This window comes from Lycorma delicatula, chromosome 8 (genome assembly GCF_047948215.1).
Source record: "Lycorma delicatula isolate Av1 chromosome 8, ASM4794821v1, whole genome shotgun sequence".
NCBI classification, from domain to species: domain Eukaryota; kingdom Metazoa; phylum Arthropoda; class Insecta; order Hemiptera; family Fulgoridae; genus Lycorma; species Lycorma delicatula.
In genome coordinates this window covers 121507280-121521037 of record NC_134462.1, presented here as the reverse complement: position 1 = coordinate 121521037, position 13758 = coordinate 121507280, and the positions used below count along the sequence as shown (strand labels likewise).

At 33.8% G+C, this 13758-nt stretch overlaps 1 protein-coding gene across 1 annotated transcript in view; it reads right to left on the bottom strand.

Annotated features, from left to right (window-relative positions):
• Window positions 1-13758, bottom strand: part of Ddr (discoidin domain-containing receptor 2) — a 597456-nt gene that overhangs the window by 98180 nt on the left and 485518 nt on the right. Inside the window, exon 8 of the mRNA XM_075373682.1 lies at window positions 9914-10124. Coding sequence (XP_075229797.1) covers window positions 9914-10124 — 211 coding nt within the window. The remainder of the gene's footprint in view (window positions 1-9913; window positions 10125-13758) is intronic.

Here is a 13758-nt window from a genome sequence, read left to right as displayed (position 1 = left end):
AGAAGAACTAGAACTGGGAGGCAGTTCTAGTCAATAAGTTGCGGTAGGAGGTCGTGGTTGAAAGAAGTCATACGAAGGCGATATAGTAAGTCGTGTAAATATACTGATGGAAATGTTTGCCGCAGCATTTGCATCGGTGGCACTCTGATAGAGGCCAAACCGATGACTGCGGTGTGTTATTAGGTTTAGAGGGTCTAAAAGATGACCTGCGGTAAAGCCCATCAGGTTAGGAACGAAGAGGACGGTGTGGCGACAAGGATCGTCACAAGGCGGATGTCTTACCCTACGGAGGCAGGATGGGCGAAGCCGCGACTGGAATACTACAGTAAAAAATTACTTGATATTTCATTTTTCTGGTACGGGATACTTATATAGTTCTTGAGCACGACCATACTACTTTCGAAAGTGAAAATTGAGATTATCGGCTGTATAATTGTTTGGTTTCGGTGCATTATAAAAACAGTAAACGCTATTTTATTGTATTTATTTTTACTCCTTTCTTTTTTACTATTTATTAAAAGTTTTGTTCTCCGGTCATATATTTGGATAATTAATGATTACTATTTAGAAAGTGTGTGTGTGCTTTAGATTACGAATGGAGTTGTCCATTAAAACTTATACCGTATTACGTCGTCAATTTATGAAGCGGTTGATGATATCAATATACGTTGAACTGGTGGTTTACGTATAAATTATTTTTGCACGATCGATAAATTATCCGTTTCACGTATAAATTACATTTTGAAGGCGTGAAAGAAGTTAATTTTACGCGTTTACGGTAAAATAGTAGTAAAATATTTGAAATAAATAGAGTACAACGTTTAAATGCTAGTCGGTTGAGATATTTGTAGCGGCTGTTTAATAGAGAAGAGTGTGTTATACATCTGTTAGCAACTAAGTCCTAAACAGTGGGGAAGGCACTAGGTTTTTATAAATTTTAATGAGGCAGTAAAAATATTGAATTTAAATTGAACAGACCCATTTATTATATTTGGTTTTTTTTATTACTTTTCAAGCGTATTTCGTATCATAATAAAAAAAAAATACGTAGAATGATTTATAGCTATTTTTATTGCACGTAGCACTTTTTTCTTTTATAAAAATGTATAAATTTATTTATCGTTTTTGAGCATCAACACTGAACACAAAACACGTTTGCATAAGGTTTTTTTAAAATAAATTATTATATTTTTCCATTTTTTAAATTTACGATGCAGGTTATAAAAATTGATAATACAGATGTTATCTGCACACATTTTATTTTAAATGATAAATATTTCATTATTTTGATCGTTATCGATAAATGAAATCGTAAAAAAGAATATATTAAATTAAAACTCTATTAAGCCCGCTAACAGGTTTTTTAAAACATGTAATCGAATGGTAAATTGAATCGGTGTAAAAAAGTTAAAGCTTTTTTTCAATGGAATATAAAATAGGCTGTTTAATATAAATGTACGAAAAAATAATAGAGATAAAAAATATAAAAATTATTATTAAAAGTCAATAAAAATATGCAAAAATAAGATCATTTAAAATTTAAGGGTCAGTACCTGTATGTAATCTGTATCATCCATCTTCTTGTTGCAAGATATGATACGGATTTATGAAAATGCTCGTACCTGTGCCATTAGTTATAAAGCAGACAATTTAACGAGAATCACCCGATTTGACCAAGAAGTCTTTTTCTTATACGTCCTAATCCCTTATAGTCCTCTCTTTTCTTATCGCTCAAAATACGAACATACTGTTGACGAGGGACGAGTATTGCCCTGACCTTACTCGGCTGATTGAAAACTTATATGAGATACTATAACTGATATGAAAGCTGGATATTTCATGTGCCTACAAATTAAAAAAAAATTATCTCGCGATCCATTATTAATATTATTATTATTATAGTTGTTACTACTCGTAGTATAAAATTAATCGAAACATTATTACATTTTTTTTCAACTTCATTTACCCCGCCACCGCGGAACTGAACCAAACATTTAAGCATTACTCAGCTCCGGGGGATGCCTTCGCCTTAAACTACCTCGGTAGAACACAAGGTCCGGGACTCGGTTTTGCACTATATGCCACGCCTCTAATGAGAGACCCGAAAGGGGTCCCCTCACCGGGACTCCGGACTTAATGCCCCGCCTCTAATGGGATCCCCAAAGGGATTCCCCACCGGCACTACGATCTTACATTGCCTCCCCCAGATGCGCTGCGAAGGAGTCCCCGTCCAATCAGTGATGGTGGGTCGCCGGAGCTTCCCCCCCTTCCTGGACGAAGCTGTCCCCCTCAGACACCCATCAGCACTGAGCAGGCGCAGCATCTTCATGTAGCAGGTGAAGCCTTGCATCCCCTACCACCGGGTGCATGTCCATGCAACCGACAGGAAGGACACCGAGACTCTCGCCGGCAGTCCTTGCGAAACTGACCGGCCTCACCACAGATAAAACAATGGCCGCTACGATCTGGCCCGGTACACGAATTAGCCCTGTGGCCTTGCTTCCAGCAGCAAAAGCAAAGTTCGTCAAATGAATGTCTCATAACCGTACAAAGTCACCCATCCCAAACGGATACGTCCATCAGCCGATAATTTATTCCCAAGGATAGGCGGCACAGCCACAGTGACCACCTGAGTCCCATGAACATAACTTCGATCGACACTGACTCCCGTGTGATTTTCCGAAACTACGTAATGAACTCATCCTCAGTAGTGAGTACATTCACATCCTTAAAAAGGACTTGGATCCTCCTACCACTCCGCCCTGACAGAGCCATAATGGTGTCCTCGATTTTCGCAGAAATATCCTTGCTTATCCGTTCAACAGCAGCACCACTATCGGCCCGCATCCGGATCTGGAGGTCCTCACCGTGACCCTTAAGCGCGGAAAGGACCTTGACTTCAGCTGGTGACAGCTTATTTCAGCCGGCGTAGGAGGCCAGGAAAGTTTTCCCCTCCGCTTTGACTACCACTGTCGTTGTCGGCGGGCCTACCGACCGTTTCCTAACGACATCCGTCTGCATCGACACTAACAGATGTACAAAGTGTTTCTTCCCGATCCGTCAATTGAAATATTCAACTGTGCGGCGCAATAGTTGCCCAGATTGTCCTGAAAAACACACCACCCGACTGTGCCCATCCTTCATCACCTGAGGAACCGACCGGCAGACGATGGAGGCCACCTCAAGATCGCCAAGTTAATGATTATGGCGTAATCAGTACGACCAAGGTCGATTTTGGAATCACCGCCGTCCCCGAACAAATCTCGAGTAGATGACTGTACAACAAGGACTTGGACCGCCGTCAATTTACCCGAACGAGCCAGGTCTCCAATCCGTGGTGCTTTACGAAATACCGCAGTGTAATTAGGGTGGTAGCTCCTTCGCAGAGTCTCACGTGACATTTACTTTCACTTACTACCATCATCAAGATGCCGCTGCACCTCACGGCTGCATCGGAATCCATGCCCTCAGCAGTGCCGTCGCCATCCCGCCGATAGTGGTGCTTGCTCATTCAAAAACTGCCCTCATCAAAACGACGCTACACTTCACAGCTGTATGGTTACCCATAACCTCAGGCAGTGCAGTCGTCGTTCCGCCGACAGCAAACATTTCAACAATAATCACCTCAATTAAAGCTACCTTATATTTATTTCTATAAACGAGTGAAAAAAGTTCAAAGCTTGTTTGGAATTGGAACTAAGAAAGAGCGGTAGCTCTTTCTTTGTAGATATATTATTTATTATATGTAGGTTGCTTCATGTAAGCTTTGCAATTTCATTTACTACTTGTTACAAACGGAGAATGTTTAAAATAATTAAATCGGTAGAACGAAAGAGATTTGGCGTCTCTTTTTATTTATTTCCCTCTCAGTCTCACTTTAATTCTCGTTTAGCACGAAGTAAAATAAATAGATCGGCAATGTGTAGCGTTAGTAACAATGGAATAGTGATACTAAGCTAGCTACGTTCTATGAATAAGCAGATCGTAGATTTATAATCTAACTACAGTACTTTAAAGTACTACGTTACAATAAGTGTTCGAAGCAGAGTGTTAAGAGATTTTGAGCGAAGTCAGGAATTAATTAGCAAAGCTGCCTGTTCTAATTAGAACAAGGGTAGACCAGGTCGCCCGACCCGACACCACACAAGCTTATCGGCATCTCCCACTCGATTGCCAAACCTATCTCATCCTCTCTAATGAGTCCACTAAACAATCGTGCAGTTTTAATAACATCCATCACAAAAACAATTTTGCTTCCTCATCAATTTTATCGACTACACGGTGTTTATATGTACGGGTTAATTATAAATGCCTCCCGTTCCTTAATTATTTACATTTTATATGTTTATATAACAATCCTTTACGTAATATATTATATTACATATATTTCATCGTCACAATTAACAAAAAAGCACATTAAAAATAAACAGGTGTGCTTTGACCGGTTTAAAAAACAGGAAATATTAGAAAAAAAACACTAGAAAAAAATTAAGGACCAAAAAACTAAATATAAAGTAAAACATTACAGTTTAGTAATATTATAGTATCATCAAAAGAGGCCTTTGTGATTGTTGTTTTGTTACTTCTGGTGTTTGTTTAATTACTTTCTTTATTTTAGTTATACTCATTATTTAATAGTTGTTTCTTCAGTTACTAAGACTTTGTCAAGAGTTTAATGCTTGTGTAGAAAATGATTTAAGGAAAGTTAATACGATGAGTTAAGGAAGATACCATGACAATTGGTTTGTTTTTTATACTTTTAAGATAGATGAGAGAGTTAAAAAGAAAAACGCGGAAAAATATTTTAGAACTTTCCCGGTTTTGGAAAGATCTTAAAAGTTTAACTCTTTTTGAGTAATAAAATAATAATAAATAGGAAATCGTTATTAGCCTTAATTTTTTTCATTAACTCTACTCAACCGTGTAATTAACGAGGTTTTTATTTTATTTTATTTTTTTATTGATTTGATATATTTTTAAAAGAAAACTAATGTTGCGCTGTTAGAAATAGCGAAAGCTCTTACACGAGTCAAAAGTCATCGCATTATAGCGTCTCAATGAAAAATAAGTTATATATATATATATATATATATAAGAAATATATATTATAAGAAAAAACTAATTATCTTAGAATTAAATACTGTTTAAGTTTTGATAGTAAAATTTACGCATTTATTAGTCATTTAACAAAGTTATTGTACTTCAAACGTAAAAAAAATGTGTTTATCTTCACTGACTGTTACTGTTTTACGTTCAGTATTTTAGGACAAGAAACCATAAAATTCAGTGTGACCTCATTTCGCCGGATGGAACTGAAATCCGGGCGAAATATTTTACTATTTTTTACCGAACTCGAAAATAAAATATTTTTGCACATAAGCTTGTATGAAATTCTTTCCTTATTTGAAATTCTAGAATCAGTTTCTAAAATATTTCCCTTACCTCCTGAAACATTCTGTATTTGTAACTATAATCAGCATTTTATGCATACACACACACACACACACACAAACATGTATATATATATATATATACAATTTATGTATTTATAAACAAATATACATTCATTTAAACGCCTATACATTTGTTTTAATTTACTACAATGCATTTAACTTATTTCTTTTTTAAATTAAATTTTATCAGAATTATGACATTTATGTAAAAAAAAATAATAAATAAATAAAGAATGCTTTTTAGGGAAGTTTTATAAACCCAATTTCTGTTCATTAGAATCATTGCTCTGATAATTACCGCCAATAAAATTAGATTCCACAGAACAACATTGAAATATTTCTAAATACAGCAATTCCGCCAATTATTTAACTAGGGTAAGCGCGTCTTTATAAGATAAACGATCTATACTAAATTAATATGAAAAATTGACACAATAATAATAAAGATCCTTTGAAAAAGAATTGTGTAATAAACAAATCAACGCCTATTCATTTAATATAGAAATAAGCCTATAAGTAACATAAAAAGTTTACGATTCTAATCAAATTACAACAAAAAGTAATAAAAAAAATTAATATAACAAAATTAAATGAAAAAAGCTTTATTTATAAAATTATCGTTATGTTTTAATAGTAAAACTATATAATGTATGCAACACACGTTTCTCAGATTCGTTTAATGGGCTCCAGCTACTTTTCAATCTAAACAATTCGTGTTGTATGTGTGAGCGCGCACACACACACAACACAGAAAGATTTTCTCTCATATATATATATATATATGCTATACTGTTCTCGCATACGACAGCAATTCCCTTGATTAGGTTCGCAAAGCAATTTTCAACTTCTGTTTCTGATTTTATCTGACTATTTAACGATAGAAAAGCAATAAAATAAGTCAATTAAGCATTTATTACTTTAACTCTGTAAATAAATAATTTGAATCGGTAAAAGTATTTAAAAAAACTAATTAAAAATAATTACAACAATATTGTATTTAATAAAAAATTAAAATGTTCTACAATTAATCGCTTTCAGTTTTATATGACAGAATTTTTTTTAATATCATTATTGTTTTAGTACTTGTACTTTTATTAATAAAAAAGAAGAAGTATAAGTTTAAAAACAATTAAATTATATAAGAAAAAAAGGTTTTTTAGGAATTCTGGAAACTATTAAAAAGCCCGGGCGTCGCTTCACTAGATCATTCAAAAGATATTTTGGATATAAGTACTAAAATCCTCGATACCGATTCAAGATTCGACTTACTCGTTCGTGTGTAAAACGAGAATTTGGAAATAAAAGAATTAAATTTTTAAGGAAAAAGAATAGATAATAAAACGGTCTCAGTATATACCCTTCCTAAACACTCTTATTAATAAAACATTTGAATTTAATAATGTTGAAGATAAAATAGTTACTTTTGAAGTGAAAACTTCTTTAGGCACGCCGCGGACTTTTGGACGGTCACTGAAAATGTCTGATCTGTCAGGCTCCCACGTGAAAAGTTCGTTCGGTAACCCCCAGTTTAGCCAAGCGAGGGAGAAGCTAATAAAATAATCATAACGGTTACTATTTACATCTCATCTCATTATCGTGGAATTCAGCCGTGAAAATTTGCTCATTTATAAAGCAACAGGGTCTGCTTTACTTGATCGGAACTCATATCGATTACCGTCGACTAAGAGCGGGAAGGTCATATGGGTTTCTCAAAAGAAATGTGGAAGCCTTTAACCGATTTCTTAAAAACCACATCAAATTTAAACATGTCGAACGATATAAATGAGGGTATAAAAAATATTGAACTACAATCGACGGAGTTTTTTTTTTTTAAACGATTAGATAGATTTCAATCAAAAGTATTTATCATATATTTTATTTACCGCAAGCCCGTTTTATCATTTTGATAATATCGAAGAAAATATTAATTTACAAAATCAAATGCAGCAATATTCAACAGAATAAATGATACGTAGTTATAAGTGAACGCACTCTAGAACTAATGATTATACGAATGAAAATAATTTTAGCCGTATACACGTATATAATATAAATTTACATCTTGTTCCCGATTCTTCCAAGTAATACCATCCGCAATAATATGATCATTAATATAATTATATGTATATTATTCGAAACAATTATGATCGCTGTAAAAGTTTTCACTTTCACCAAACTACCAAACTCGGGTTCATCATTACGACCCAGAAGAAAAATCGCAGAGCGTGGAATAACCGTTTATAACGATGAAATATTTGATCGAAGTACCGTAAGTAGGCAGGAAGGAGTATTTGTGCATCAGGTGTCGGTAAAGCGAATGTAGAAGAAAAACCACGTACAAGTCGATCGATTTCTGTGAAAAAAAATGGATGAAACGATTTAAAATGACCGTCATATTACACAAACATTTTGCAGACGTGTGCGTCATGTTCGACAATATAACTCTGCAACATGAAAACACTCAGCACATATATTGGGTACAGCCGTTGAAGATCTCGTAAAGTTGAAATCTGAACTTATTCTACAACCTCCGTATTCACCGGATTCGGTGCTCTGCGATTTTCACTTCTTTCCGAAATAAATGAGTGATATTATTTTCACCAAGGATGATGAATTGAAGGACGCAGAGCGATAGTGAATGAAAGAAAGATCGTCAGCATTCGTCATCAACGGAAAGAAAAATCTAGTTCACCGTTGAGAAAAATTTTAAACGCTGATTACGACAAAAAATAAGTCTAAGTTTTTGTACCAAATAAAACGTAATTTAATGCCGTATTTGTTTCATTTGGCCATCTCAATAGTGTGTGTTTGTAAGTTCTGCTGCAACCTCGACTTTTGATCCCGATTAATTTGCGTTTTGGCATTTCACTGACCTTGACGTGAGAGAACGAAACTATCCGCTTAATGGCGGGTAGGAAATTAAAACGAAACTACTTTTCAAGGTCAAGTGATGACACCGCAGTAAAAATAAATGAACGAAATGTACCTCTTTATGGTGGGTTGTAAATTTCATTGAAAAAAGACCGTTACTGGTGTGAAATGCGACAGTTAGGGAAAAGAACTAAATGCAACACTTTAAGGCGACCATTAAGCGGTTTACACCGAAAAATTGAAAAAAATCGAAAAGTACCGCTTTATGATGGATGGGTAAATCGCAACGAATATACGATATCTTTCACCGGCTGGTATTCCAGCCGATGCGACCGGGTATACATTTATCGGCAGCAACTAGAGGAACTTATATTTCTAACAATCAAAAGTAAAAGATCGAAACGAACCGGGGCGGGTCGCGACGGGTTAAATACCAGTCGCGGCCCGCCCCGGATCGTTTCGATCTTTTACTTTTATTTAGGTGTCGTCCCACATGGCCTTGAAATTTGCGATGCACAGAAGTACCAATGATGTATCGGTGTGACGCCGTAAGTGTCAACATGGAACTGACATCGTGGGTTAGGTAAGGTTAAGTTAGGTTGGTTGTTACAAACCCACCGGGTTGGTCTAGTGGTTACCGCGTCTTCCCAAATCAGCTGATTTGGAAGTCGAGAGTTACAGCGTTCAAGTCCTAGTAAAGTCAGTTATTTTTACATGGATTTGAATATTAGATTGTGGATACCGGTGTTCTTTGGTGGTTGGGTTTCAATTAACCATACATCTCAGGAACGGTCGAACTGAGAATGTACAAGACTACACTTCATTTACACTCATACATATCATCCTCTGAAGAATTATCTAAACGGTAGTTACCGGAGGCTAAACAGGAAAAAGAAAGAAAAAGGTTGGTTGTTACACGAACCACCGGGTTGGTCTAGTGGTGAACGCGTCTTAACAAATCGGCTGATTTTGAAGTCGAGAGTTCCAGCGTTCAAGTCCTAGTAAAGTGAGTTATTTTTCCACGGATTTGAATACTAGATCGTGCATACCGGTGTTCTTTGGGGGTTGGGTTTCAATTAACCACACATCTCAGAAACGGTCGACCTGAGACTGTGCAAGACTACACTTCATTTACACTCGTACATATCATCCTCATTCATCCTCTGAAGTAATATCTGAACGGTAATTCCGAGGCTAAACAGGAAAAAAAGAAAAAAACCCCCGTCACCAAGATCGAGGTTCCTGCGTTTTTTTTTTAACGCAGGATTCCAGTGAAATTATTAAAAATCTAAAAGAATCAACTACACCTTTTTTCTAAGAAGGTTCTATTGCGGTTGATCCCATCATAAGAACTTCCAATTCCTTACAAGTTGTAGTCTTCTAGCACAATGAAAAGAATAAAAAGAAGATACGAATAAAAATAAACACAACTATAAAAAGTTTTTCCCTGAACTCACGGATGGAAATATAAAGGATGAAGGAAGTATCCTTGAATATTGTTGGCGGTGAAATATTTCATTTCACGACCACATTCAAGGAGAAGAGATGATGAAATTAAAACTGATTAATAATTAATTAATTATAAATACCTGAATCAAATGAAACTTCACTAAGTAGTAACCATCTTGACGCAAAATAAAGTTGAAGTTTAAGATAACGACCGATACGATGATGAAGTTTAACGGTTACGTTCCTTGCATGTTCCATAACTAAATCGGGCATGTAAGAAAAATGAACTGGTTCACCAGAAAACTGTCTTCCGTTACTAACACTGAAATAAACTTTTGCTTGAGAAAATACCTGAAAACAGAAATTTTAATTCTAATTAAAAAAAAAGAAAAAAAAAGATTTTTAGGACATAATCTTTAAAAAAAGATAATCTTCAGAAAAAAAGATATCTTTTTTTATTTTGTATTTAAATAATTTTCTTCAGACTATAAAAATATTTACGTTAAATATTTTTTAACTGATTTTCAAAATATTGTTTCACTTTAAAAAAATCAATCGGTTTTTTAATCCGATCTTGGTGGCGGAGCGGTATCATCTCTGCCTTTCACCGGGTTCGAGTCCTCATCAGGCGTGACATTTTTTTCACGCTACAAAAATTCTTTATCATCTACAGGCAGCTGTTAGAGGGAGCCACAATGCAAGGTGATAATTTTATTAATTTATTATTATTACTTTTTATTAATAATTTTTATTACATTTAGTGGAGGGAATAAAAACAAACAAAAAAATTATTAGCTTGCATTACGTTGCGCAAGCCTACTGGCGGGTTAATCGTCTGCAATAACTAGATTGTTTGTCAATGAATTTTTACAAATGGGGTGTCAATTTGTTAAAAATATAAATAATTTATAAATATAAGTTGATATAAGTATAATAAATTACGTAAAAGTAAAAGTTTGATCAAACAAATAATTACAAAGATATTGAAGATTAAAAAATTAAGATGACCGCTATTTTGAAATTATTAAAGGCGACGTTTTCAAAAGTTTTTGTTTACTAACTGGTCTTAGATATGCCAAATTTAATTAAAGTAAGTTTACCCGTTTCTGAGAAGTAATTTTTTTGTTGAAAATCACAAAATGGCGTCCAGAAGGATAAAGCAAAATAGGACTTACGTCGATATGAACGTTTTTGCTCATTTTGGAGTCCCGAATCAATTCCTGAAGTTCGACTAAATGTCCCAGAACACTCTGTCCGTGTGTAAAACCTTCCCAAAACGGAATTTGACGGGACCGAGTAAGAATCCGTTTTGAAGAGGTTTCCGTCTTGCAGAGTTTTTAAAAATCGAACTAATTTATCGTGAGGTCCTGTGCTTTGAATTATACAAATATAAATGAAGTTAGATAAGGGCAAACGTTTGGAACAATTCGGAAATTATTCTGCATATAGAGAAAAATGCATTGAAAGGTAAATGGATTTTATTTAGGTTAATCCTTTGATTTTTTTTAATTTAAAATTTATCATCGGCTGGATGTAAGTCGACAGCTGGGACAGCTGGATGTAAGTCGAAACTAAAAGCATCGGTTTACAGGCCTACAGCATTTTTGAAGATGAATAACTAAAAAACTATCAATTTTAGAGAAAAAAGTCAGAAATTAAATTTTTATTTTTTTTCTGAATTTGATTCTGCAATAAAAAATATAGGTTCCTATTTAAAGAAATTAAGTCGACCTTGAAATGTCCTTTATTTGACTTTATCAAGGACAAAATAGGTTGTGAACGTATTTCCCCCTTGAAATGGAAATACTTAATGGGAAATAATTTTTCCTAAAATGTTTAGTTTTTGAGATATAGATGTGTTGCTAAGTAAATGGACCACCCGGTATATATATATATATATATATTTTTTTTTTTTGTCTTCAGTCATTTGACTGGTTTGATGCAGCTCTCCAAGATTCCCTATCTAGTGCTAGTCGTTTCATTTCAGTATACCCTCTACATCCTAAATCCCTAACAATTTGTTTTTCATATTCCAAACGTGGCCTGCCTACACAATTTTTCCCTTCTACCTGTCCATCCAATATTAAAGCGACTATTCAAGGATGCCTTAGTATGTGGCCTATAAGTCTGTCTCTTCTTTTAACTATATTTTTCCAAATGCTTCTTTCTTCATCTATTTGCCGCAATACCTCTTCATTTGTCACTTTATCCACCCATCTGATTTTTAACATTCTCCTATAGCACCGCATTTCAAAAGCTTCTAATCTTTTCTTCTCAGATACTCCGATCGTTCAAGTTTCACTTGCGACACTCCAAACATACACTTTCAAAAATCTTTTCCTGACATTTAAATTAATTTTTGATGCAAACAAATTATATTTATTACTGAAGGGTAGTTTCGCTTGTGCTATTCGGCATTTTATATCGCTCCTGCTTCTTCCATCTTTAGTAATTCTACTTCCCAAATAACAAAATTCTTCTACCTCCATAATCTTTTCTCCTCCTATTTTCACATTCAGCGGTCCATCTTTGTTATTTCTACATTTCATTACTTTTGTTTTGTTCTTGTTTATTTTCATGCGATAGTTCTTGCGTAGGACTTCATCTATGCCGTTCATTGTTTCTTCTAAATCCTTTTTACTCTCGGCTAGAATTACTATATCATCAGCAAATCGTAGCATCTTTATCTTTTCACCTTGTACTGTTACTTCCGAATCTAAATTGTTCTTTAACATCATTAACTGCTAGTTCCATGTAAAGATTAAAAAGTAAGGGAGATAGGGAACATCCTTGTCGGACTCCCTTATATATATATATATATATATATATATATATATATATATATATGTGTGTGTGTAAAATTTAAACTCGTAAATTTTCAAAACTACTGATAAATTTGATTGAAATTGAGATATGCTATACTAGTGTATCGGAAGTTGTGCGTGTGAAACTTTTATCAAGATTGACTGAATCGTTCTTCAGTTACGCTTAATTTTAGGTCGACAAAAACGCGTATGACAATAAGAATGTATTGAACCAGAATATGTAACGCGCTTATTGTCATTCTTAAAATTGAGAACACATTGACTTTGTATCGGGGTATTTTTCATATGCGCTTATGCAGTGAGTCGCAGCGGTGAGCGAGTTTAAACTGTGCTTGCGTCAAAATAAAATAATTACAAATAACGAATAAACCCTACTACTTAATTAATTCATCAAATTACTGTTACAGTAGTTAATTTTCTTATAAACAGAATATATATTTTAATATTAAATAAATTAAAAAAAATTACAGATATTTTAATTTTTGTAATTTAATTTTATGTTTTGTATGTTTCTTATGCAGAACATCATACAAAAAATATTACACGAAATAAAATAACGAAAAGTTGGTCTTCTTGCACAAAACTACGCAAGAATTGTTTTTGTATAATGCTCACTTCGTTAAATATAAATGAAAATATTTAGAAACTATTTGTTAACGTATAGAGTATTTAAGATATGTAATGTTAACGTGGGCAAATTCAGTGTTTTGCATCGCAAAGAAGAGATCCTTCAGGCAGTGTTAAACTTAATAGAATAGAATGCGTTAAAAAAAGTTTATCAAACACTAAATACTGCATCTCACACAAATAAAATAAGAAACTGTAGAACTACATAAGTACCTAATATTTAATTTCAACCATAAATATATATATATATATAAAATATTAAATAAATAAAAACTGATATAATGTAGAATTTGAAATACATAAATAAAAGAAAAAAAAACTAATTTAAATACAGCTTTAATAAATATAGACCCATTCATTATAATTATGTAAACTTTTATATTGTGAATCTAATAAAAAGATTACATCGTCAACTTTAGAACGTTTAGAAAAACAATGGAACACAATGGCTAGTTCAACACTGTTAAACGTCTTAAGAATTGAAAAACAAAATTTATTTTCTTTCCTAATGCATATGTAATAAAACAATTCAC